The sequence below is a fragment of the Mustela nivalis genome (assembly GCF_964662115.1).
Source record: "Mustela nivalis genome assembly, chromosome: 13".
NCBI lineage: Eukaryota > Metazoa > Chordata > Mammalia > Carnivora > Mustelidae > Mustela > Mustela nivalis.
The window spans coordinates 17544186-17571454 of record NC_139032.1 but is presented as its reverse complement, the minus strand read 5'-3'; the positions used below and the strand labels follow the sequence as shown (position 1 = coordinate 17571454).

At 38.1% G+C, this 27269-nt stretch overlaps 1 protein-coding gene across 6 annotated transcripts in view; it reads right to left on the bottom strand.

Annotated features, from left to right (window-relative positions):
• The window catches only part of VPS13A (vacuolar protein sorting 13 homolog A), a 236902-nt gene extending 211268 nt beyond the window's left edge, over positions 1-25634 (bottom strand). For 5 of the 6 annotated variants that reach the window (XM_082694452.1, XM_082694453.1, XM_082694454.1 and 2 more), the window contains exons 1-5: positions 25240-25630; positions 8888-8931; positions 6797-6839; positions 2959-3054; positions 2590-2691 (exon numbers count right to left, since the gene is read on the bottom strand). In XM_082694452.1, the coding sequence (XP_082550578.1) occupies positions 2590-2691; positions 2959-3054; positions 6797-6839; positions 8888-8931; positions 25240-25339 (385 nt within the window). In that variant the 5' untranslated portion in view covers positions 25340-25630. Of the gene's footprint in view, positions 1-2589; positions 2692-2958; positions 3055-6796; positions 6840-8887; positions 8932-25239 lie in introns of all 6 variants that reach the window. The other variant, XM_082694455.1, reaches the window with a different exon arrangement.
• Between the last annotated feature and the right edge of the window lie 1635 nt (positions 25635-27269).

Sequence of the window (27269 nt, the reverse complement as noted above, 5' to 3'; positions counted from 1 at the left end):
TACTGTATTTACATTTCAAGATAACATTAACATTGCCATGTTAAAGAAAACAATCTGTATTTGTAAACAGAACACTAAGAGCCTGCTTTCCCAAAGTCTTCCATACCAAGAGACTTTCAAAGGCAACCAAACACATAGTTTTCAAAATATATTTTTTTAATGAAACTAAATCCAACCAAACTTACTGCCACTGAATTTTACAACCTCTGTTAAATATACCTGAGTACATAAAGACTTGTAAAACAATGAAGATTATTAGGTAAGAATTATAATGGGTCTTAAATTATAAAAGCCAGAAATAGCAGGAAGTAGGCATCTCTCCTAAAATTAGTGATATTATTACAAGTTGTATGTGGTTCAATGTATAAAACAGTTGAATACATTTTTCTTGCTGATGAATCCAACACGAAGAACTTTCCAGGGGATAGACAAAATAAAGGACTGAAGTTCCTAATTTTTTTTTAACATGACTTTGAGGGAGGGGCACCTGGATGGCTCCGTCGGTTGAGCATCCAACTTTTGATTTCTGCTCCAGTCAAGACCTTGGGGTCCTGGGATCAAGCCCTGCATTGGGATCTGTGCTCAGAGGAGAGTCTGCCCAACGATTCTCCCTCCTCTCCTGCTGCTCCACCCCATGATCTGAGATAAATAATCTTTGAAAAGAATACGCCTTTGATAACCACAAGTTACTATCCTCCTTTCCCCCATTTGAAAATGCCAACGAAAACTACCTCATTTCCTATTTCTAGTCCTGTTCCACCTGTACACACATATTATCTGTCTTTTCTTCTAATGACCTACTACTCCCTAATTCAACTGCCAAGGAGGATAAGCTGATGAAGATATATTTACATCAAATCCAAGATTCAGTGAACAGATGAATAAATACACTTAACTATAAAAGGACTTTAGAATTAGTAAATAAACAAAATAAAAGCTCTCTGAAGACACAGCATTTTTTTTATTTGATTTGGTTACCACCACATCCTAGTAAAATCCTTTGCTCTATGAATCTATTCATTCAGTTCAATGCAAAATTTTCATTCCCCCATCCAGTAGTTTCCTTCTCAATTCCTTACCCTGCTCAGAGCCCACAACCTATTATTTTACAACATTTTAAACTCTTTTGGTTTTTTTTCTCATTTTCTTCACAGAGGAAAAGCTCCAACCCTAAAAAAAAAACCATTATCAGGGCACTTGGGCGGCTCAATGGGGAAAAGAAATAGGCTCAGGCTTAGAAAAGATCTGAGAATACCTTACATTTACACCTCAGACTGATCCCTGGACTAGGGACCTCCTATAAAAATGAAAAATAATAAACAAAAACATTTAAAAAAAAAAAAAAAGAAAACCATAGTAATGGGGTGAATTTCATTTTAACAGGTATCACATGATTATATCCAAATATCCAGATTTTAATGAGAAATCACAAGGCATATAAAGAAGCAGGAAGGTATGGCCCATTCAAAGGATATAAAAGTAAGTGACCAAAACTATTCCTAAGAAAAATCTGATGACAGTTCTACTAGCCAGACTTTTTAAGAATTTATTTATTTCTTTGAGAGAGAGCAAGTGAGCAAGATAGCATGAGTTGGGTGATGAGCAAAGGGAGAAGCAGGTTCTCTACTGAGCAGGGAGCCAGATGCAGGGCTTGCTCCCACAACTCCAGGATCATGAGCTGAGCCGAACGCAGACACTTAACCAACTGAGTCACCCAGGCGCCCACAATAAAATGATTGGGCATAGTGGTGAGCAACTACTTTAGATATGAAAGAACTGAGAGAAGAAAAAACAATATAAGAAGTGTCACCAGAAATTATTGTTAAATCTCCTTTAATGTTTTCACCTCTTTGTCAAAAGGTGAAATGTTTACTCTGGATTTCACTTTTTTATTGAACAAATAAATGCATGGCAATGTTGGCAATGTAAGTACACATATATCTGTAAGATAGTTAGCTACTAAATGAAGGAGGGAGAACAGAAGGTAAGCAGACAACTGGGTTCGGAAGATCATTTTGTGTTTAAAGATAAGACATATTAACATATTACAGTATATTTCCATACTAAGGAGAAAGCTACACTAGAGAGAACAGAGTACAAAAAAGTACCGGCTGATAGTGACCACTGCACAAGGGGAAGAGAAGGAGATTTCTGCAGGATACCCCTTCCACTGAGAAAAGTGAAGTGTTGAAGTAATGGACTATTCTGGTCTAGGCTGAACAGGAAAAGATATAAACCCAAAAGTAAACAAATAAATTTGGGAAAACATAAATATATCAAAGGACTAGGTACACCCAAAAAATTAAGAAGTGATATAATCGGATATTTTTTTAAAGCTAGAAAACAAAATATACTTGATAAAATTAATTATTATAGTTAAAAACTAACCATACACTTATTGTCATAGAGTGTCTATAGAATTTCTGTAAACACGATAAAATATACAAACCACATTAAAATTCCCCACATAATAAGATTCCCTCATTCGCTAAATAATTTTAATGCCTCCAGAGACAAATAATATTCATATGTGATATTTAGGTCTTTTCTCTTTTTCTTATTATCATTTTTATTTACTGTTTCCTTTACCTTGATCAGCTACTTTTTGTTTTGCTTCTTCTATTCGTTTAAGTTCATGTTGTTTTGCTTCCAAGAGTTGTTTTTCTTCTTTTAAAGGATCATATTTTATTTCTACAGAAAGCATAAAAAAGAATACTTAGTTACTTTAACTTTAAGCATAACCATTCTAAAATATATCCTTGAAAATAATCATGAATTCAAAGTCTGCAATAATTTGGAGTAAAAATCAATTTAATGTGAATTTCTGAATGCTAATTTAAATATAGAAGTATCTCAAAAAATTCACCAACAGTATTTTGAGTATAATTATCAAATATAAAGATTCTTCCACTCACAAATAAAAGTACTTTAAGTTATAATGTTTAAAAGTTGACTTACTAGAAGAAGGCACTATGAGTAAATAAATGTCTCCCAGGAAAGCTTCAACTGGTTGAGTATACAGGTTTTTCCATGGAATTGTAAGATTAAGATTACCTACATGAATTTTTAGAATAAGGACAAAAAATATTATTATTCATTCAACCACATTTATTGCTAGCCTATTTTTTTTTATAAACATATAATGTATTATTAGCCCCAGGGGTACAGGTCTATGAATCACCAGGTTTACACACTTCACAGCACTCACCATAGCACATACCCTCCCAATGTCCATAACCCAACCACCCTCTCCCTACTCCCCTCCCCCTGGCAACCCTCAGTTTGTTTTGTGAGATTAAGAGTCTCTTATGGTTTGTCTCCCTCCCAATCCCGCCTTGTTTCATTTATTCTTTTCCTACTCCCCAAACCCCCGACGTTGCATCTCCACTTCCTCATATCAGGGAGATCATATGATAGTTGTCTTTCTCCAAATGACTTATTTCGCTAAGCATAATACCCTCTAGTTCCATCCATGTTGTCACAAAAGGCAAGGTTTCATTTCTTTTGATGGCAGCATAGTATTCCATTGTGTATATATACCACTCCTTCTTTATCCATTCATCTGTTAATGGGCATCTAGGTTCTTTCCATAGTTTGGCTATTGTGAACATTGCTGCTATAAACATTCAGGTGCACGTGCCCCTATGGATCACTACATTTGTATCTTTAGGGTAAATACCCAGTAGAGTAATTGCTGGGTCGTAGGGTAGCTCTATTTTCAACTTTTTGAGGAACTTCCATGCTGTTTTCAGAGTGGTTGCACCAGCTTACATTCCCACCAAGAGTGTAGGAGGATTCCCCTTTCTCCGAATCCTCACCAGCATCTGTTGTTTCCGGACTTGTTAATTTTAGCCATTCTGATTGATGTGAGGTGGTATCTCATTGGTGTTTTGATTTGAATTTCCCGGAATCCAAGTGACGTGGAACACTTTTTCATGTGTCTGTTGGCCACCAGGATGTCTCCTTTGCAGAAATGTCTGTTCATGTCCTCTCCCCATTTCTTGATTGGATTATTTGTTCTTTGGGTGTTGAGTTTGCTAAGCTCTTTATAGATTTTGGATACTAGCCCTTTATCTGATATGTCGTTTGCAAATATCTTCTCCCATTCTGTCAGTTGTCTTTTGGTTTTGTTAACTGTTTCCTTGGCTGTGCAAAAGCTTTCAATCTTGATGAAGTCCCCAATAGTTCATTTTGCCCTTGCTTCCCTTGCCTTCGGCAATGTTTCTAGGAAGAAGTTGCTGCAGCTGAGGTCGAAGAGGTTGCTGCCTGTGTTCTCCTCAAGGATTTTGATGGATTCCTTTCTCACATTGAGGTCCTTCATCCATTTTGAGTCTATTTTCATGTGTGGTGTGAGGAAATGGTCCAATTTCATTTTTCTGTATGTGGCTGTCCAATTTTCCCAGCGCCATTTGTTGAAGAGGCTGTCTTTTTTCCATTGGACATTCTTTCCTGCTTTGTCAAAGATTAGTTGACCACAGAGTTGAGGGTCTATTTCTGGGCTCTCTACTCTGTTCCATTGATCTATGTGTCTGTTTTTGTGGCAGAACCATACTGTCTTGATGATGACAGCTTTGTAATAGAGTTTGAAGTCTAGAATTGTGATGCCACCAACTTTGGCATTCTTTTTCAATATTCCTTTGGCCAGCCTATTTTCTATCAGGCATTCGAAGAACTAACAAAGTGACAAAGCTATTTTACAACCACAAACAATAAGCCTTTGTTGTAATGATTGGAAATCGTGTCTATCAGAACTGTTGGAAAATCTACCAAATGATATTCTAAAAATGTGTAAGTTTCTCTTTATGACAATCTTCACCACAAACATTAGTATTCTTCTGCAATTAACCAACAACCCTTGTTATTATAATTCTGATCTCCCCAACTCATACTCTAAATCACTGTTAGTATTTATATGACACTTTCAAAGTGTAGACTATAAAACTGAAAAGTGTATTTTCACATATAGACTATATACATAATATGTGTGTATGAATATCATTGCAAGTGTATGCGCAGATTTCTATGGTAATTATCAAAGACCATGGACAAGATTAAAAAATCATTCAAACTAATGAAAATGTTTTACTACAGTCTATCAGCAAAGTATTTCTTAAAGCATTAGATTTCTTAAACTAAAAAATATGATGTAAGGTATTCATTATACTGATTCTAGTCTTGTGAAAATAGAGGTGAGGAGGAGGGGATAAAAAGAAAACTTTCATAATAGTTTTAAAATACTTTAAAATTTTTTAGAAAGCATGAGTCAAATAACTTAGAAATAGCTGTCATAATTGACAAGGGAACAATTAACAACACAACGGCTACATTAACTAGTTAGTAACTGGGGAAGGGAAAAAAAAATCTACATAGACATATCTCATTACATAACCCCAAAATTCCATGTTTAAAAAAAATCCAAACTGAAAAAAGGATTTCATCTTACGATATCAATCCAGAGAAAAAGAACCAAACCATCTGATTTCTAAAAGACAGATGACTTTCTAAATTATAAAATCAGAGAAGATAATGACCATTTCAAATTTGTGTACAGTCCAAAATATAACCAGAATGAACACATTAGAAAAAATAATTGACAAATCTGATTATCAGGTAGACTGCTTACACACATACATATCCATTAAGAATCCAAAAAAGTAAATAAACAAAAGAAAAAGAACAATGACAAAATAGCATTAAGTAATCAAAGAAACACATACCAAGTCAATAATGTTCCATTTTCACCAGTAAATTTGATTCAAATTTTTTTTCTCTCAGTATAAAGTGCTTTCATAAAACTTGACTTTATACTTTCAGGAAATTTGGAAAATACAAAAAAATAGTAAAAAAGGCAATTCCAAAAATCTTCCACATAAATATAACTACTTTTAAAATACATATGTATTTCTTATACTTGCTACATATGTAATTTTGCGTGCTAAATGAGGAAACTCTGAAAGAGCATAAGATTAACAACACTCAACAACAGCAAGGGGAGGGGCACCTGTGTGGCTCAATCAGTTGAGTGTATGACTCTTGGTTCTGGCTCAGCTGATGATCTCAAGGTCATAGAATCAAGCCCCTCCACTGACTGCACTCAGCAGAGCCTGCCTAAAGATTCTCTCTCTCCTGCCCCTCATCAAATCATTCTCTCTCCTCTCTCCCAAATAAATAAAATCTTGGAAAATATGTTTCTATAAAATTAGTTGCAATCCTATACTACCCATTTGGAAATGTATACTTCTTTCACTCAACAAATTGTGTCCCTACTATTTGCCAGGTATTGTACTAAGTGGTGAGAGTAAAAATTAAACCCACTTAAGAAATGTGCTGTCATAATAGAAGAAAAAAATAAATAATGATATTAAAGAATGACAGGGGCTAGGACAGAGGCATGCAAACTACCTCAGAATCTAAGTTTCTGACTTGTCCCCAGCCACACTATCTGGAAGATGTGTACCTGACTCCTTAGACCACAGACCCACGATCTATCAGAGTACAGCAGTAACTGGTCAGAAACCTAAGAAACCAAGATAGTTATGCTATTAAACAAACTGGCTCTCAATTAAATCATTTTTAACACTCTAACAAGATGTATAATTTCAGAGTTTTTAATCAAGGGATATATGGACCACATGGTACTTTTAAGTTACACAACTAAGTTCCACCCAGATGAGAATATATGATTTTTCAATTAGTGCTCGGAAACATTAAAAATACCACATTAAAAAGATACTAAGTATATAATTCTTACTCTATGCCCAGCAAGCATGACATTCAAATAATAAGCACAGCTTACCTATATGACCAACTTTAACTTTAAAAGGTACATCCAGTTGACTCTACAAAAACATCATATATAAAATATTAGGACATATGCAGGCCAACAAAATAGAAGGCACTTTTTTCTTTCCTAAAATTATTTAAAGTGTTTACGTTAACTCACACCTTTTTTTTTTATCCTTAACACTTATTTAAAGATACATAACTGTAATATTCTCAAATCCACAAAATTCAGGGAGACTAATCATTTTTAAGTAGATAGGGGAAAAGCTCTATGGTAATACAGACCACCTAAGTTACCCATACCAAAATCATACTGCTTTTACACTGTATGGGGGGAGGAAGGGAGGTGGGAAATTTCACTAAAAGTTTGTCCTCACAGAGAGGTTAAAACTCCATTTTGCAAAAAATATCCTCAAAAAATTTCTCCCCATCCATCAGGGAAAAGGACAACTTTTTCATTAAGTAGTGCTGAGAAAACTCAATATCCACACATAAAAGTGAATTTAGACCCTTAACTTATAACTGCATATAAAAATTAACACAAAATCAATATAAGACCGAAACATAAGAACTAAAACTACAAAACCCTTAGAAGAAAATATTTGGTAAAATCTTGACATCAGATCTGGCAACAACTTCTTGGATATAACAAAGACCTGAGCAACAAAATAAAACAGATGAAATTTCACTGAGATTGAAAACATTAGAACAAAGGACATAGTCAACAGGGGCATAAGGCAACGCAAATGGGGATAAGCTTAGCAAATCATAATCAGATGAGGGAAAACAAATACCACTTTATATCTATTAAGATATAAATATGTTAAGTTATCTATGAAGATATCTATTAAGGTATTATCAAAAAATTAAAAATAGTGCCTAGCTGAGTCAGTCAGTAGAGCATGTGACTTTTGATCTTGGGGTCATGAATTTGAGCCCCATACTGGGGAGATTATACTTAAAATTTTTTTAAAAGAATACAAAAAAATAAACATTAGCAAAAATGTGGAGAAACAAAACTACCTGTGTTGGTGATAGGAATATAAAATGGTTCAGCTACCATGGAAAACAGAATGGCAGTTCTTAAAAAGGCTAAACACAAAATTACCATAAAATCCACTAATATGCATTTACCCATGGGGACGGAAAATAGGTAACTGAACAGACATGTATATTGCCAACGTTACAGCAACATTATTCACAAGACCCAAAAGGCAGAAACGACTGGAGTGTCCATCAATATATGAATGGATAAAGAAAACGCTGCATATAGATACAGCGAAATTATGTAGCCACGGAAAGAAATAATGTTCTGATACAAACAAGGAATTATGCTAAGTGAAAAACGTTGAATAGAGTATGGCAAACACAACATGATTCTACTTATGTGAGCTATATGGAATAGGCAAATTCAGAGAGTCAGAAAGTAGATTAGCGGTTAACAGGGTCTACACAGAACCGGAATAGGGACTTATTTCTTAATGGTTATAGGGCTTCCTTTGACCTAGGGAAAAGTTACAGAAAAAAATATTGGATGATAGTTGTACAGATCATAAATTTAATTAGTATCACTGAATTCTTGGGTAAAAAATGATTACCATGGCATCAAAAAAATTGAAGACTACAGGAAAGATCAATTAACCATTTAAAATAAAATCATCTAGAAAGAAAAAAAATTAGGAAATTTTTAATGGGGAAAATTATACTGTCAGTTTGTTCTTTTTAAGGAGAAGAAAAGTCCACTTTATAAAATCCACATTTTGCAAAAATTATTTTCAAAAGGTTTTCTCAAAGTTTGAATAATTTAAGATAACAAAGTAAATCGAGAAGTCTACATAGTTATAAACATACTGACATTACACGTTTTTTATACTCAAAACCTACCACAGGGGTACCTGGGGGCTCAGTCAGGGTCTGACTCCTGATTTTGGCTCAGGTCACGATCTCAGGGTCACGGGATTGGGCCATGCATCAGGCTACCCACTCAGCAGGGAATATTCTGTGCAGATTCTCTCTCCCTCTCCCTCTACCCTTCCCCACCTCACACTCTTTCTCTCTAAAATAAACAGAACCTAAGACGGAAGGAAAAAAAAAAAAAACCTACCAGAGCATTTTCTTTAATTTCAAGATTCTTCAAGGCCACAGCTCCTAAAAAAGATTTAAAAAGTAATATTAAAGTATCTTTCATTTTAAAAAGGCATACTTCATCCTTAAATGTTATAAAGGAAAGAAAAAATATAAATGATGTGCATATAGAAAACAAAATAATTTGTAATCTTATTAGCTCACCCTCGTTCTTCAACTTAGAGTCTAAGAATGTTATGTTTGACCAAAACATCATTTATTGTATATTTTCACCTCAGTGGTTATAGCCCACTGTAATGTAAACATTTTAATCAGAAATATACAAATAACAGGACTCTAGTAAAACTGCATAAAATACAAGTATGAAAAAAAGAGCTGTATTTAAATATACTTATGATGAACAACTGAAAATTTATAAGATCCAGTATCCGTGAGCTTGAAGATACATATATATAAATTTCCCAACCTGAGATGCAAGGAGAAAAATAAAAGAAAAAATAGTAATGTCCAAGAACCACAGGACAACTGTAAAAGCTGTGACATATGCTCAACAGGAATACCAAAAGGAAAAAAAGAGAAGCAAATATATGAAGTATTAATGACTGATAAATTTCCAAAATTAATGTTAAAAACACCAAACCACAGATCCAGAAAACTCAGAACACAAGGCAGGGAAATAACAAAAAATGTACAACAAAGCATATCATAACCAAACTACAGGAAATCAAAAAAACAAAACAAAACAAAAAACTTGAATATGATCCAAAAATATCTCTTCCGGGTATAGGGGCAAAAAAAAAAAAAAAAAAAAAAATCTAGGACGTTGAAAAGATTATCTGCACTCCAATGTTTATTGCAGCATTTTTCCCAAGAGCCAAGATAAGGAAACAACCTAACTGTCCATCAACAGATGAATGGATAAAGATATGATATTGTATAAATGCATGCAAAAGAAATTATTCAGCCATGAGAAAGAATGAAATCCTGCCATCTGTGACAACACTGATGGACTTCGGTGGCATTATGCTTAGCCATAGAAAGAGAAATATAATATGATATTGTTTATATGTAAAATCTAAACAGCTTGAACTCTTAAAAAACAGAGTAGAATCCTGTTTACCAGGGGCTAGGACATGGGGGAACTGGGGAAATTATGTAGAAAGATACAAACTTACAACTAGGAAATGATTAAGTTCTGGAAATCTAATGCACACCACAGTGCATTATAACCAACCATACTGTACAATGTATTTCAAAGTTGCAAAGACACTAGATCTCTAATGTTTGAACCACAAAAAAGAAATGATGATCATGTGACATGAAAGAGATGTTAGTGAAGCTACCATCATAATCACACAAAGCAAATCAATATGTTGTGCACCTTAACCTTACACAATGCTGTATGTAAATTAAGCCAGAAACAACAAAAAGAAAAATCTTGAACAAAGGCAGAGAAAACACACACATTCCCCAACAGAGGTACAAGGAATAACTGAATTGAAAATTTCACCAGAGAACATCCAAAACAGACTCCAACAGACAAAAGTATGAATTAGCAAACTTGAAAACTTATCACCTGAAAATGTAGTGATGGAAAAAAAAAAAAAAAGAAAGAAAGAAAGAAAAGAAAAAGAAAAAAGTGAACAGAGCCAAATAGACTTATGAACGACATGTTTAAATGCATCAATAGCATTATGAGAGTCCCAAGAGGAGGACAGAGGCAGAAAGCTTAGTTGAAGTAACATCCAAAAAATTTCCCAAATTTGAGGAAAGCTATGTATACAGAAATCCAAGAATCTCAACCAAGAAACGTGATCATCAGCAACACTGAATATTAAAAGCAAAAGTGATTTGACTTCTACACAAGATCTTCAAGAAGATTATCACTGGATTTCTCAGCAGAAACTTTACAGAGAATGATATATTTAGAGTGGTTAAAGAAAAAAGAAGTTAACCAAGAACATTATATTCAACAAAGTATTACATGTGCTTCAAAAACTGGGAAAATCTTGGGGTGTCTGGGTGGCTCAGTGGATTAAGGCCTCTGCCTTTGGCTCAGGATCCCAGGATCCTGGGATCAAGTCCAACATCAGGCTCTCTGCTCAGCAAGGAGCCTGCCTCCTCTTCTCTCTCTGTCTCTCTGCCTACTTGTGATCTCTGTATGTCAAATAAATAAATGAAATCTTCTTTTAAAAATGAGAAAATCTTAAGATACTCTCAGATAAACAAAACCTGAGGGAGTTCACGAACAGTAGATCTGTCTTATAAGAAATCTTAGAGTCCGGGGCGCCTGGGTGGCTCAGTGGGTTAAGTCGCTGCCTTCGGCTCAGGTCATGATCTCAGAGTCCTGGGATCGAGCCCCACATCAGGCTCTCTGCTCAGCAGGGAGCCTGCTTCCTCCTCTCTCTCTGCCTGCCTCTCTGCCTGCTTGTGATCTCTGTCTGTCAAATAAATAAATAAAATATTAAAAAAAAAAAAAAAAAGAAATCTTAGAGTCCGTCCAGCTGAACAGAAAGGACGCTGGGCATCGGGCACCTAGGTGGCTCAATCAGTTGAGTGTCTGACTTCGTTCCAGCTCAAGTCCTGATTTCAGGGGTCATACGATCAGCCCAACACTGGGCTCCATGTTCAACAGGGAATCGGCTTAAAGGTTCCCTCCCTTTGCCCCTCCCTGCACTCATGCACACACACGCTCTCTCCCAAATAATCTTTAAAAAAAAAAAAAAAGAAAGAAAGAAAAGAAAAGATGCTGGGTAGTAACTCAAAGCTGTAGTAATGGTAAGTTACTACAGTAACGGCAAGTGCATGGACAATATGAAAACTATTATAATTTTACTTTGTAACTCCATATTTTATTCTTTATTTTTTAAAATTTAATTTAAATTTTTATTTAAATTTCATATTTATTTAATTTAAATTTAAATGTTATATTTATTTTTATTTATATAATTTTATATATTGTACATAATATATAATTTATAAATTATAAATTTTTAATTAAAATTTTAAAAACAAAAGAACTTAAAGATTGTAACTCTGTTTATAGTTACATAATGTGTAAAAATGTCATCTATTACATCAATAACAAAGTTGGGGACGCAAGCTGTAAAAAAGTGAAATTATTGTATGAGATTAAAATTAGGTATCAGTTTAAGATATATTCTTATACATTAAGATATTATATGTAATTCCTGTGGAACCACAAAAAAAAATACCTACAGAATATACAAAAAGGAAATAAAATCAAAACGGATCACTGGGGCACCTGGGTGGCTCAGTGGGTTACAGCCTCTGCCTTCGGCTCAGGTCATGATCCCAGAGTCCTGGGATCGAGCCCTGCTTCTGGCTCTCTGCTCAGCAGGGAGCCTGCTTCCTCCTCTCTCTCCCTCTGCCTACTTCTCTGCCTACTTGTGATCTCTGTCAGATAAATAAATAAAATCTTTAAAAAAATTATAAAAAAAGAAAGTATATGCATGACTTAAAAAAAAACCGGATCACTAAAAAGAATGAATACAAAGGGAAAAAGTAAGTTAAAACAAACAGTTATAAGACATGCAGAAAATAATTAACAAAGTGAAAATAGTAAGCCTTCCCTATCAGTAATTACTTTAAACATAAACAGTTTAAGAAGGTATGGTGTGTGTGTGTGTGTACACACATACACAATGAAATATTATGCAGTCATAAAACCAAATGAAATCTTGCCATTTTCAAGACATGTATGGAGCTAGGGAGTATTATACTAAGTGAAATAAGTCAGTCAGAGAAAGAAATACCATATTATTTCACTCTTATGTGGAATTTAAGAAACAAAACAGATGAACACAGGAGTAAGAAATAAGTAATTTTTAAAATATGCAAACCGAGGGCACCTGGGTGGCTCAGTGGGTTAAAGCCTCTGCCTTCAGCTCAGGTCATGATCCCAGGGTCCTGGAATGGAGCCCCACATCGAATCGGGCTCTCTGCTCAGCAGGGAGCCTGCTTCTCCCCCTCTCTCTCTGCCTGCCTCTCTGCCTACTTGTGATCTCTGTCTGTCAAATAAATAAAATCTTTAAAAAATAATAATAAAAAAATAAAAATAAATAAAAATATACAAACCAAGAAACACACTATTAACTATCTGGAACAATCTAACAGTTACTGGAGGGGAAGTGGGCAGGGGGATGGGTTAAATAGGTGATGGGGATAAAGGAGGGCACCTGTTGTGATGAGCACTGGGTGTTGCATATTAAATTCTACACTTAACACTAGCATTACACTCTATGTGAACTAATTAAATTTAAATAAAAATTTGAAAATAAATAAATGTAAACAGTTTAAACTCCCCCCTCAAAAGACACAGCAGAATGTATTTAAAGCCAAACAAAACATGATGGCCCTATAGCTCTAAGAACATACAAAGGTTAAAATTTAAGTGAAAAAAACTGCACAAGATTTCCTATGCAAATAATAACAAGAGACCAGATGTGGCTATACATATACCAGACAAGAGACTGTAAGTCAAAAGCTATTAGAAGAGGTGAAGAGGGACGTCATCTAATGATAAAAGTGTCCGTTCACTAAATTCAATTCACCAAACACAAGAGCACAATCTGAAGCAAATGACAGATAAGAAGAAAGAAACAACTCTACAGTAATGGTAGGAGGTTTCAGCACACAACTTCAATAACAGACAGAACCACCAGAGAGAAGATTAAGAAGGAAACAAGCTGAATTTTAAAAATATACAAGAAACACTCTACTCAATAAGAGCAAAATCACAATTTTCTCAAGTACTCATGGAACATTCTTCAGGACAGGCCATATATTAGGCAACAACAACAACAAAAATCTAAATTTTAAGAGACTGAAATCCTATAAAGTATCTTTTAGAAGATATCACAAGAAAAAAGGAATCACAAGAAAAACTTTTAAAACTTAAGAAAAATTAAAATGAAAGCACAACATACCAAAATTTATAGGCTGTGGTAATGACAGTCCTGGAAATACTTAGCAGCTGTAAGTGTTCACATTAAAAAATAATATCCCAAATTAACACCTTAAATTTGTACCTGAAAGAAACAGAGATTAACTAAACCCATAGCTACCAGAAGGAATAAAGTTTAGAACAGAAATCATAAGATGGAGAACACGAAACCCAATAAAGAAAACTGCTGAGATCAAAATCTGGCTCCTCAAAAATCTTTAGCTCATAAACTAAGAAAAAGAAAAGAATTAAACAACTGAAATCAGGAATCTAGGAGGGGATACTACCAATTTTACAGAAAAATAAAAAAGATTATAAGAGTTCTATGAACAACAGTACATCAACAAACTGGATATCCTAGATCAAATGGATAAAGTCCTTGAAAAACACACCCTACTATTAATGAATCATCAAGAAATGGATAATCTTGGGGTGCCTCGGTGGCTCAGTGGGTTAAGCCTCTGCCTTTAGACAGGTCATGATCCCAGGATCCTGGGATCGAGGCCCGCATTTGGCTCTCTATTCAACAGGGAGCCTGCTTCCCCCTCTCTCTCTGCCTGCCTCTCTGCCTACTTGTGAACTCTGTGTCAAATAAATAAATAAATAAATCTTTTAAAAATAAAATAAAATTAATTAATTAATTAAATAGCATGGAAAATAATAAAGCACTTAGGAATAAACTTAACCAAAGGACTTGTACCTTCAAACTTTATATAAAACACTGCTGAATGACATTAAAGGCACACAGAACCTTTGGAAGACATCCATCCCATATTCATAGACTGGAAGACTTAATATTGTTAAGACGAAAATACTACCCAAAGCAAATTACAGACTCAATACAATCAATATTAAAATCCCAATATTTGGGGCACCAGGATGGCTCAGTCGGTTGGGCACCTGCCTTCAGTTCGGGTTGTGATCCTGGAGTCCTGGGATTGAGTCCTGCGTGGGGCTCCCTGTTAGGCTTCTCCCTCTCCCTCTGCCCCTCCCCCTACTTGTTCTCTATCCCTCAAATAAATAATCTATAAATAAAAATCTTCAAAAAAAGAAAGAAAAACGGATTAGTTAAAGGATGTTGTCCCACGGGGGGCGGGGGGGAAACAATATTTATCCATTTTTAAATTCACAAGGAATCACAAGGGACACCTCCATTGTTAAAACAATCTTTTGTTTTATGGGGCGGGGAGAAGAAAACCGGAAGTCTCACTCTTCCCGATTTCCAAACTTAATACGAAAATATAGTAATCGAAACAGTGTGGTACCATATACAAACACACAGACCAATGGAACAGAACACAAGAGATGAGAAATAAATTCTCACATATACAGGCAAATGAATTTGATAAGGCTGCCAAGATCATTCAACTTGGAAATGTCACGAAAAACTGCTGGAAAATGATACTCACTTGCAAAAGATGAAGCTGGGTTACCATACACCATAACCAAAAATTAACTGAAAGTAGATCAAAGACTCAAATTTCATATTGAAAACTATAAAAATCTAAATGGAAAACATAAGTGAAAAATTCCATGAGTCAATTTGGCAATGATTTCTTTTGGATGATTATAATACCAAAAAGCACAGGAAAAACAAATGATGAGCTAGATTTCATCAAAAGTAAAAACTTTTGTGCATCATAGGGCATTCTCAACAATGAAAAGGCAATAGTATTTGCCCATCACTTATCTGATAAAAGGTCAGTATCAATATATAAAGAACTCCTACAACTCTATTTAAAAAAAAAAAAATAAAGCAACCCAATTAAAGGGCGGCCAAAGGTCTTCAAAAGACATTTTTCCAAAGAAGACCTATAAATGGCCATTAACCAATGAGAAGATATCCAACAGCACTAATCATCAAAGAAATGCAAGTCAGTAAAAATCAGATAGTACCTCACACCCATGAGGATGGCTACTATGAATAAAATAGAAAATAACAAGTGTTTCTGAGCTCATGTCGAGAAATTAGAACCCTTTTGCACTGTTAGTGAAAATGTAAAATGGTACATCTGGAAAGGAGTATGACACTTCCTCAAAAAATTAAAAAGAATTAACCAGCAATTCCACTTGTGGGTATATACCAAAACAGATCTATTTGCACACTGATGTTTGTAGGGCCATGATTCACGACAGCCAATAGGTGGAAGCAACCCATGTTTTCTATTTACAGATGAACAGAGAAACAAAATGGGATATATACAAAAAATAAATATTGTTCAGCTTTAAAAATGAGTAAAATTCTGATATATGCTGCAACAGATGAATGCTGAAGACATTACGCTAATACATGAAATAAACCAAACACAGAAGACCAAATATATGATGCCTCTTACAGAACATTTCTTACAATAACAGAATACATATTCTTCTCAAGCTCACACAGAACATTCACCACAGTAAACCAAACTCTGGGCCATAAAACATACATTAACAAATTTAAGGGATTAAAGCCATACAAAATCTGCTTTCAGACTACAATGGAATTAAACTAGAAATCAGTTAACAAAAAGAAAGTTAGAAACTCACAAAATATCTGAAGATTTAATAAATATTAATTTAAAAGCACACATCGCCCAAGAAGTCATCTCAAAAGAAACTGCAAAGTATCTTGAATCAAATGAAAATACAGTTTTCATAATTGGGCATGCAGCAAAAGCAAGGCTTAGAAAGGAATTTACCACTGAATGCATATATTAGAAAAGAAGAAATAGGGTACATGGTTGGCTCAGTCGTTTGAGGAACCCATTCTTGGTTTCGGCTCTGGTCCTGATCTAAGAGTTGTGAGATGGAGCCCCAAATCCAGCTCTGTGCCCCAGCACAGAGTCTGTTTGGGATTCTCTCTCTCCCTCTCCCTCTGACCCTTCCCCTGCTCACACTCACACATTCTCTCTCACACGTGCGTGTGTTTTCTCTCTAAATAAGACACTTTTTTTCAAGAGCAAAAGATGAAATATCTAAAATCAATAATCTAAGCATCCACTTTAGGAATCCAGAAAAAGAGCAAATTAAATCCTAAGTAACCAGAAGAAAAGAAGTGAGAATTAGAGAAGAAATAAATGAAATTCAATAGAGAAAAATCAAGAGAAAAACCAATGAAAACAAAAAGATGGTTCTCTGAAAAGATCACTTAAATTGATAACTCCCTAGCCAGATTCACTAAGAAAGAAAAAGACACAAATTACTAATATCACAAATGAAAGGACCTTCATTACTGATTCAGTAGATGTTAAAAGGATTATAAAAGAATACAAACATGCCCACAAGTTACAAGAATTCCTTTGAAGATATATTCCAGCAAAACACACAAGAAAAAATATAAATAGGCCTGTATCTATTAAAGACATTGATTCAATAATAAATCATCTGTCAGGGGCGCTTGGGTGGCTCAGTGGGTTAAAGCCTCTACCTTTGGCTCAGGGTTCTGGGATTGAGCCCTGCATCAGGCTCTCTGCTCAGCAGGGAGCCTGCTTCCCCTCTCTCTTTGCCTGTCCTCTGCCGACCTGTGATCTCTGTCAGTCAAATAAATAAATAAATAAATCTTAAAAAAATCTTTCAAAACTGAAAGCATAATGCTCAAATCAGTTTCACTAAAGTTCTAACAAACATTTTAGGAAAAAATCATACTAAGTCCCTACAACCTCTTCTAGGAAACAGAATCATAGGGAAAACTTCCTAACTCATTTATAGAGGTCAGCATTACTCAAACCTGATAAACATGTTGCAAGGGGGGGGTAGGGGGGAAGCTAGAGACCACTACTTCTCAGCAAACATAGATGCAAAAATCCTCCACAAAATATCAAACTGAATCCAACAATGTTATATACCAAGACCAAGTGGGATTTATTCCAGGTATGCAAGGCTCATTCAACATTCAAAAGATCAACTGATATAATCCATTACACATCAACAGGCTGAAGAAGAGAAATCTTATGATCATATGAAGAGACGAAGAAAAACCATTTTATGAAACCTAATACACATTCTTGGAGGGGGAAAACAAAACAAAACAAACAAACAAAAAAAGCACAACTTTCAGCAAACCAGGAATAGAGGTATGTAAGGTAGGACAACAGCAACAACAACAAAAATCAGAAAACTGGATACCTCTAAATATGGGCCAAAAAAACCTTTTCAGTGTGGATACTTCTCTTACGTTGATCATGATGATTGTTTCCCAAGAGGATACATAAGTCAAGATTAGCCAAACTGTAGACTTTAAATATGTGCATTTTACCGTATCGATTATTTCAATAAAGCTATTAATACAGAATTAGTAGTACAATCTAAATTATTGGTATATGGACTGTAAAACCTTGAAGCATCCTGTGTGTTTGAACACTTTTCATAATAAAACATTCCCTTTCAGCTCTAATGTTCTATTAAAGTTTCTCAAAGCATAAAGGTAAAAATAGTATTTAAGAAATTAGAATTGGCAATTACCAGTAGACCTCAACAGACATTTGGCTGGCTCCCCAGCATATTCCTATCACAGAAGGAATCCTTCAAATCAGGAGTTGTGCGCTGAGTGAAAGAAGTTAAGATGGCAGAGTAGTGGGGGGAACCCTGGGCTTGCCTCATCCCTCGAACATAGCTAGATAGGCATCACATCATTTTGAACTAGGAAATTGATCTGAAGATAAGAAAACAATATGCACAATTAGAGGGAGTGAATATGGTGGCTGCAAGGCTTATCTAAATAAACAAATCATAGCACACCTAGTTAAAGACCCAAACACTTCCTACTTACTGCAAGCAAGGAAGAAGTCTGCAGAGGACTGACCTGTAGGAAAGGGCAGCCAGAACAAAACAGCAGAGTGCACACAGCAAACAGCTCCTCAAGTGTCAAGTCCTGGACAGTGTATGACCCCTTTTTAATACAGCATTCCTCTCAGAAGCAGGAAAGATAATAAGCTTTCATAGCATGCCAAAGACAAACTTAACCAAAGTGGCAAGATGGAAGAATTCTCGGAGAGATCAAGAAGAAACCACAGTCACAGACTTGCTCAAAACAGAGAGAATTTAGAACAAAACAAGAATTTAGAACAGTCATAAGAATAATAGCCAGCCTTGAAAATAGCATAGAGGACAGCAGAGAACCCATGCTGCAGAAATGGAAGACCTAAAAATTAGTCAGGCCAAAATAAAAAATGCTGTAACTGAGATGCAAAACTGACTGGGTGGAATCCCAATGAGAATGCAAGAAGCAAAGAACCAAATAGGTGATATGGAAGATAAAGACATGGAAAATAATAAAGCTGAAAAGAGGGAAAGGAATTGTGCCCTGAATACAGAGCCACTAGTATACTGGGGGTATGCAATAGGTGGCCAAGGATCAATAAAATCTACTATAAAGAGAAAATTGGGAGAGCAACATTTCAAAAATAAAATATGCTAGTTAAAAACAAAAACAAGAAATCGAAGTTTCTAAGGTTGCAAAACAATGTCGGGTGTAATAGCCACCACCAAAACCAAAAACAAACAAAAAACCTGCAAATTTATGAGTTTTATAATTTTAAAGAAAACAGAGAGAGAAATGAAAAAAGACTACAAAAGGAGCTATAAAGTACAGTATTCCTTGCACTACAAATGGTAATTCTATCACATTGCTTCTGTCTCTGAATTTCTAATACTTTTGCCTGAAAGTGCTCTAAAAATGCACCTAGCTGTCCATCACAATCCTGCGTTATTTAAAAAAAAAAAAAAAAAAAAAGATTTTGGTGTACTATGTCACATAAATCCATTTCTATGTCACATAAATCCATTATGCTCTCTGGACAACAGTTCAGAAATCTGTATCCGTAACAAACAAATATGGCTGATTCTGATGCAGCCTAGCTCTTGAAATTCTAGATTGCCTAGAAAAGATGGAAGATGAATCTCAGCACGATCTATGAAGCACCACTACCTCCCTAAGTAGATGACTTATAAAAAGGGGTGGAGAATTATAAATAGCAGTGCATACAAAGGATACCAATATCAAAATTCACCAAGAGTGTGTGATAAAGTTCAATTCCTCTTTCCCCTCTCACAAAATAAATGCTTCCTGCACTCAGCCTACTTCCTATAGGGCCCACTATACTACCACTGTTCTGCTACATTGTAAGTACATCAATTTTTAGAAACTCTTCATTCATATAACAGTATCTCCAAGGAAAAATGGATCTCAAGTTCCAAAAAATTGTCTCAGAAACAAATTTTCAGAACACTACCCATTCTTAGATTTGAAGACACCCATGTAACTTCTGAATACTAATTAACATTATTATTATTATTATTATTATTTTGCTGCTTGATGAATAAGTTTATTACTATCTTTATCTGAAAAATCTTAATAGAAAATTGTGGTTTGGTTTATTAGCTCTCAGCAGCCCGCTCCTGAGCTCGAAAAAAATATGGAATGCTTCACGAATTTGCGTGTCATCCTTGCGCAGGGGCCATGCTAATCTTCTCTGTATCGTTCCAATTTTTTAGTATATGTGCTGCCGAAGCGAGCACTAATTAACATTATTAATATGCTAACAGTGAAATTAGCTGATTACAGATACCTAGCAAAAGCATACATTTAAAACCAACAGGTCTTTCTGATATTAGACTACAAAATATTAAGACTTACAATTCTCCTATGCAGCATCTAGTTTCTATTACTGAAATTTTCAAGTATTTTTAAGTTTATCAAAATTACTGCTTTTTCCTCTGCTTTCGGCTCAGGTCATGATCCCAGGGTCCTGGGATCAAGTCTCGCATGAGGCTTCTGCTCAGCAGGGAGACTGCTTCCTCCTCTCTCTCTGCCTGCTTCTCTGCCTTTTTGTGATCTCTGTCAAATAAATAAAATCTTAAAAGAAAAAATTACTGCTTTTTAAATCCTCAAAGGATTTCTTACGCACTAAAAGCTTCATTTATCAATATAACCAACTTCTATACATAAAACACTAATATGTTGTTTAAAAAATTTCATAACTACCAAAGTTAGACGGATCCTGCTACCTGATTTCAAGACTTACTATAAAGCAAGAGTTATCAAGACAAGTGTGGTATTGTTGAAATAATGGACACATGTATTATCAAAACATTACAATCCAAAAATAAACCCATGTAATATAAAGTCCAATTTTTTTCAAAAGTGCAAAAATAATTCAATGGAGAAACGATAGTCCTTTCGGCAAGTGGTGCTGCAACAATTGGACATTTGCAACCACATACAAACAAATGAACATCAACCTTCAACCTATACCACACCTTATATAAAAATGGATCAGAAATCTACATTTAAATTATAAAACTTCTCCAAGAAAACACAGGAGAAAATCTTTGACTTCAGGGAAGGCAGATTTCATATATACACCAAAGCATGACTCATGAAAAGTTTCTGCTACAGTGGACTTGATCGAAATTTTAAATTTAAATCGAAAAATTACACTTTTGCTTTGCAAAAGACAGACTTGAAAGGGAATGAAAGAAAATATCTTCGAATCACTTATCTGACAAAAGGACTCATACCCATAATATGTAAAGAACTTTCAACACTTAACAATAAGAAAATACTTTGGTAAAAGAGTTTGGCAGTTCCTTTGTAGAAGTCAGAGTTACCATATGATTCAGCAGTTCTACATCTAGGCATATACCAAGAAAACTTAAAACATATGCCCACAAGAAAACTTGTATATATGGATGTTCTTAGCAGCATTCCTCATAAAACCCAAAAAGTAGGAATAATTTAAATGACAACTTGGTGAATGGATAAACAAAATGTGATCTATTCACACAATGGATTATTACTCTGTCATTAAAAAGTGATACATGCTGGGGTGCCAGGGTGGCTTAGTGGATTAAGCCACTGCCTTCAGCTCAGGTCATGATCCCAGGGTCCTGGGATCAAGCCCCGCATCGGGCTCTCTGCTCTTCGAGAAGCCTGCTTCCTCCTCTCTCTCTGCCTGCCTCTCGCCAACTTGTGATCTCTGTCTGTCAAATAAATAAATAAAATAAATCTTAAAAAAAAAAAAAAGTGTGGGGCGCCTGGGTGGCTCAGTGGTTAAGCCGCTGCCTTCGGCTCAGGTCATGATCTCAGGGTCCTGGGATCGAGTCCCGCATCGGGCTCTCTGCTCAGCGGGGAGCCTGCTTCCTCCTCTCTCTCTCTCTCTGCCTGCCTCTCTGCCTACTTGTGATTTCTCTCTGTCAAATAAATAAATAAAATCTTTAAAAAAAAAAAAAAGTGATACATGCTACAACACGAAGCTCAAAAAAACAAAGTGAAAGAAGCCAGAAACAAAAGTCCATCTACACTGCATGACTGCATTTAAGTGAAATGTCCAGTACTGGTAAATCCATAGAGACATAAAGTAGATTAGTAATTGCTGGAGGTGGGGTTCGGGAGATCAGCAGAGAATTTGAGAGTGACTGCGAATGGATATGGATGGGGGTTTACTTGGGAGTGTTGAAAATGTTCTAGAATTAGTGGTGATAGTTGCATAATTTTGTGACCATCATAAAAAACACTTTATTGTACATTTCAGAAGGGTGAATTCAAGAGAAAAAATACAGCAGACAGAAGGAAGTCAATACTGTGATACTGTAAGGCAACAGATGGTGACAACATTTATCATGGTGAGCATTTCATAACCTTTAGAATTGTCAATCATTGTTACACACCTAGAACTAATATAACATTGTATGTCAACTATGCTAACAAGTAACATTTTTAAAAAGGTAAACTTAAAGGTATGTAAATTAATCTCAACAGATAAAGGAAAAAAAGCCAGTTTAAAATAAGCTGACGATCTCTTCAGCGAAGGAACTATATAAACAGCAAAGAATATGAAAAGATGCTCAACATCTTTAATCAATCAAGGTATGCAAATTAAAACCACAATACTTTAGCACTATATACCTATTAGAATGGCTTAAGAAAAGTTTTTTAAATGACAATACTAAATGCTAGTGAAGGTGCAGAGCAACTATGCACTCAAACAATGCTGGCGGGATTGCAAAATGGTACAGCTGCTTTGAAAAGCAGCTCCAGAGTTTCACAGAAGTTCAATGTTCATTTACCATAAAACCTTGCAATCCCACTTTCAGGCATTAAGCCAAGAGAAACAAAAATTTATTTTCACACAAAAAAACTGTACATGAATGTTTATTAACAGCTCTATTATTCGTAATGGCCAGGAAGGGAAACCAGCAGATAAACATTTAGAACACAGCCATATAAAAAACACCAAGGGGCGCCTGGGTGGCTCAGGGGGTGAAGCCTCTGCCTTTGGCTCAGGTCATGATCTCAGGGTCCTGGGATCCAGTCCCACACAGGGCATCCCTACTCAGTAGGGAGCCTGCTCCCTCCCCCGCACCCGCCTGCAGCTCTGCCTATTTGTGATTGCTCTGTGTCCAATAATTTAAAAATCTTAAAAAAAAAAAAAACACTCAAAAAATATAGGAATGAAATACCGGTGCATGCAACACATGGGTGACTCTCAAATTCACTTTACGTAACAAGTGAAAAGAGTGAAACCAAGTAAAAGCAATCAGACCCCCAAAAGCTAGCTACCATATAATTCCATTTATATGGCACTCTAGAAAAGACAAAACTGGGGCGCTTCCCTGGCTCAGTCTGTTAAAGCTTCTGCCTTCCACTCAGGTCATGATCCCAGGATCTTGGGATCTAGCTGGGCACTGGGCTCCCTGCTCCGTGCAGAGCCTGCTTCTCCCTTTACTCTCCCTCTCCCTGCTGCTCTGCCTCCTTGTGTGTTCTGTGTGTGTGTGTGTGTGTGTGTGTGTCAAATAAATAAATAAAATATTTTTAAAGAAAGAAAGGACAGATGGTCAGACAAAACATAAGGATGGAAACAGATCAGTGGTTTCCAGGAAATACGGGGGCTGGTAAGGGTAGACTGAAAAGGGGCTGTAGAGGGAATTTTGGCATCCTGAGGAACTTTTTGGAATGAGTGTGATAGTGGATACTTTCCGGGACACTGCACTTGTCAAGAAAGACAGAACCGTACATCACAAGAGTGAATTTTACTGTATACAATTTTAAATAAATCCACGCATAAATCACACTCTACACAGATCCCGCCTGGAATGCAGAAGCTACCTTCCACTACAGATCAAAGCACACTACAAAACGTTTTCAAGGCTTCCTTCTGAGGTGTGTGAAGACAAAGAGTATTATTTTTACTCTGCAAATGAGAAGCAAGTTTCTGATACGGGTCAGAGATGCAGAGCTGGCGCCCACGTCCCTAGTTCTTGCAGGAAGTTCATGCTCTGTCATGGTACTAGACACCAACAGCAGTAACAAGAGGTTCTATCAAACTAATGATCTACTCACACGCTTTCATAAAGGAGAAAAATCAAGATAAATGAGTAGCTCAGAAGAGGGCTGAAAGTGTGTACATAGTAACAGTTAAGTCCAACTAAATAAATACATAAATAACCCTAATTTTGGCCTAGGAGATTCATTTCGTAGGGGAAAGGAATCTAATTTACAACGGGTGCTTAAGATCAAGAAGGGTAGAAGACAAAAACAGCTGAAAGCACTAATAATAACTCTCCAAATAAGACAGAGCGCCGAAGTGCACGGATACAAAGTAAAGCTTTGGTCCTTCATCTAAGCAATCTAAGTGCACGTTCCTCCCCGTCCTTTGTAGGTCTGAGACGTTGCACAGCGCACCTCGTTTCTTAAAAAGCAATCACTCTGACCCACAAAATCCCTAAAGCCTTGCAAGCGTGACCCACCCCTGGGTGTCGGGCTGTGAACAGAAAACAGCGCATCATTTGAGTTGATGGTGCCCAGGAGTTTCGCTTTCTGTTATCAGCCGAAGCCAGGCCAGCAACCCGAATCCGGCCGGCGCGGCCGCAGAGGGGAGACGAGCGGACACCACGGTTAGCCACACGCGCCGGCTGGGGAAGGAGGGAGGCGAGAGGACGTCTTCGGTCACCGGTGCCTTGTCTTCACGTGCGAGGCAACGTGCGCCCCTCCGTGGGCTCTCCCGAGCCTTCGTCATAACCCCAGGGGGTACAACAGGACCCCGGGGGCGTCTCGGGGCCTCCCCCACGCCCCGCACACCTGAAGCGGGACAGCTCGGGGCGACGGGCTGGGAACCGCGCCTGGGCGCGATCTGCCCCCCACGGCCTCGGAGTCCGCCGCGGGTCCCCGGGGCCGCCCGGCTCGGAAAAGGGGGACTTTTCATCCCGCACGGCCCCCGAGCCCCCTCCTGACAGAATACGAACAACTGGCGGGCACAGGCCCTGGAACTGCCGCCGGGTTTGACGTAATTTAACCCCGAGGCGGGCGGCGGCAGGTGGCGGCGCCCGGCGAGCGAGGGGCTCCAGGCCCCGAGACAGCAAAGCCGGGCTCCGGCAACCGGGCGCCGGAAGGAAAACGAGATTGAGGGGCGGCGGCGGCTCGTTACCTCCCCAGATGCCCAGAGTGAGCTGGGACGTGTCCAGGTTCACCACATAGTCCCCCAAGAACCGGTTCAACACGTCTACGACCACCGACTCGAACACCATTTTCCGCAGCCGCGGTGGACACGGCAGCTGCTCCCCCGCGGTCCTTCTTCCAGCGCCCGACCTCCCGCGCCCTCCCTCGAGAGCGCCCGGTTCACCGGCTCCCGGACGTCTCCCACAGTATCTGCCCGGGCGCCGGACACGAACCCAGCCGCGAGCCCTGCGAGGGGCGGAGGCGGCCACTCGGTCCGCGCGTGCGCACGACGGACTCCAGGGCGGGGGCGAAGCAAGGCGCCGATCCCGGCGCGCCAGCGGGAGAGAAGAAAGGGCGGCTGCGCGGCCGCCTCTCTGACGCCTGCCCCTTCCGTGCAGACCCCGCCTCCTTTAGCTCGTTGGCTCCGCCTCCTCCCCGTCACCAGGCAACGGGACGAGCGTAAGGAGCCGCCAGTTTTTTCCCCCCGACCCCGCCTTCACGGGCCCATCAGTGTCCCGACCCGCGGCGGGGGCGGGGCCGGGCGCGGCGGTTACACCTGCCCGGGAACGCCCGTCGCCCTTCTGGGGAGGCGACCCCGCACGCGGACCAGTAGGACCTGCACCTAAGCCAAGCGTGGGCAGATTCCAGTCTTTTCGCGGTCAGTCCGCAGGCGTCTCAAGGGAGGGTCCGAGGGAGCCCCCCCCCCCCCCAATTATGACAGGCTCCTGAGTCCGGCCGGGCTGTGTCTGGACGCCCGTAACTGCCCCACCCGGTGCTCGGAGCGCGAGGCCAGGATGCCCGTCGGGTGACTTGACTTACCCAGCTGCAAATCGTGCCAGGAAGGCGGGGAGAGGGCAGTGAAGAGTAAACTCGGCGCTGGAGTGTCACGCCCTCCGTCTCTGCATCTGAGATGGCATTCTTTTTTTGGTCAAGTTATTCACGGGGAGCCTCCTTTCATCCCTTAGAAAGTCCCTTCAAATTCAGAGACAGCTAGTTCAGAAACTGCTGAGCACCCTTCAAGAAATACTATGATACTTAGACCCAACCCTTGAGCCTTACGAAATGACTGACCTAAACTACATAATAATTAAAACCCTTTCGGCCCCTTCCCACCCCCATTTGGTCTTATATAAGACACAAGACCAGATGCCTGAGCTTACAGAGATGCTGGCTATGAAGTACGGAGAACTGTAATTAATCAGCACGCTCTTAAGGATTTAAGATGTAGGAATGTACTTTGAACTTGTTCTCTGTGCATCCTGAACATTAAAGGGAAAGGCTAGAAGGGGAAGCTAGGGAGTCTTAGCACTCAACATCGATCACAGGAAGAATTGCAAATTACGGACCCTTAACAGAAAAGTCTCAAGGGGAAAGAATCAGGCCCAACAGGAAAAGCAGTACATTGCATTTCCTATAAGAAATCCACTACCCCGGGGCGCCTGGGTGGCTCAGTGGGTTGAGCCGCTGCCTTCGGCTCGGGTCCCCGGGGTCCTGGGATCGAGCCCCGCGTCGGGCTCTCTGCTCAGCAGGGAGCCTGCTTCCTCCTCTCTCTCTGCCTGCCTCTCTGCCTGCTTGTGATCTCTCTCTGTCAAATAAATAAATAAAATCTTAAAAAAAAAAAAATCCACTACCTCTGCAGCTCAGGTGATGAGAAACTTTCATCACCCTGAACTCTTGCTTCTCTCCAACTGACTTTTGTCCGAAACAACCCCTCCTGGGGCACCCAGGTGGCTCAGTTGGTTAAGTATCTGCTTTCCACCCAGGTCATAATCTCAGGGTCCTGGGATCAAACACTGGGTCAGGGTCCCTGCTCAGCAGGGAGTCTGCTTGTCCCTCTGCCCCTCCCCATCCCCACACTACATACTCTTTCTGTCTCACTCAAATAAATAGATAAAATCTTTAAAAAAAAAAAAAAAAAAAGAATGCAACTGCTCCCAAGTTTCTCTTCCATAAAATAATCATCTCACTTTTGTTTGTTAGACTTGCCTACGGTTTTGAGGTAGCTTGTTTGTCCTACAT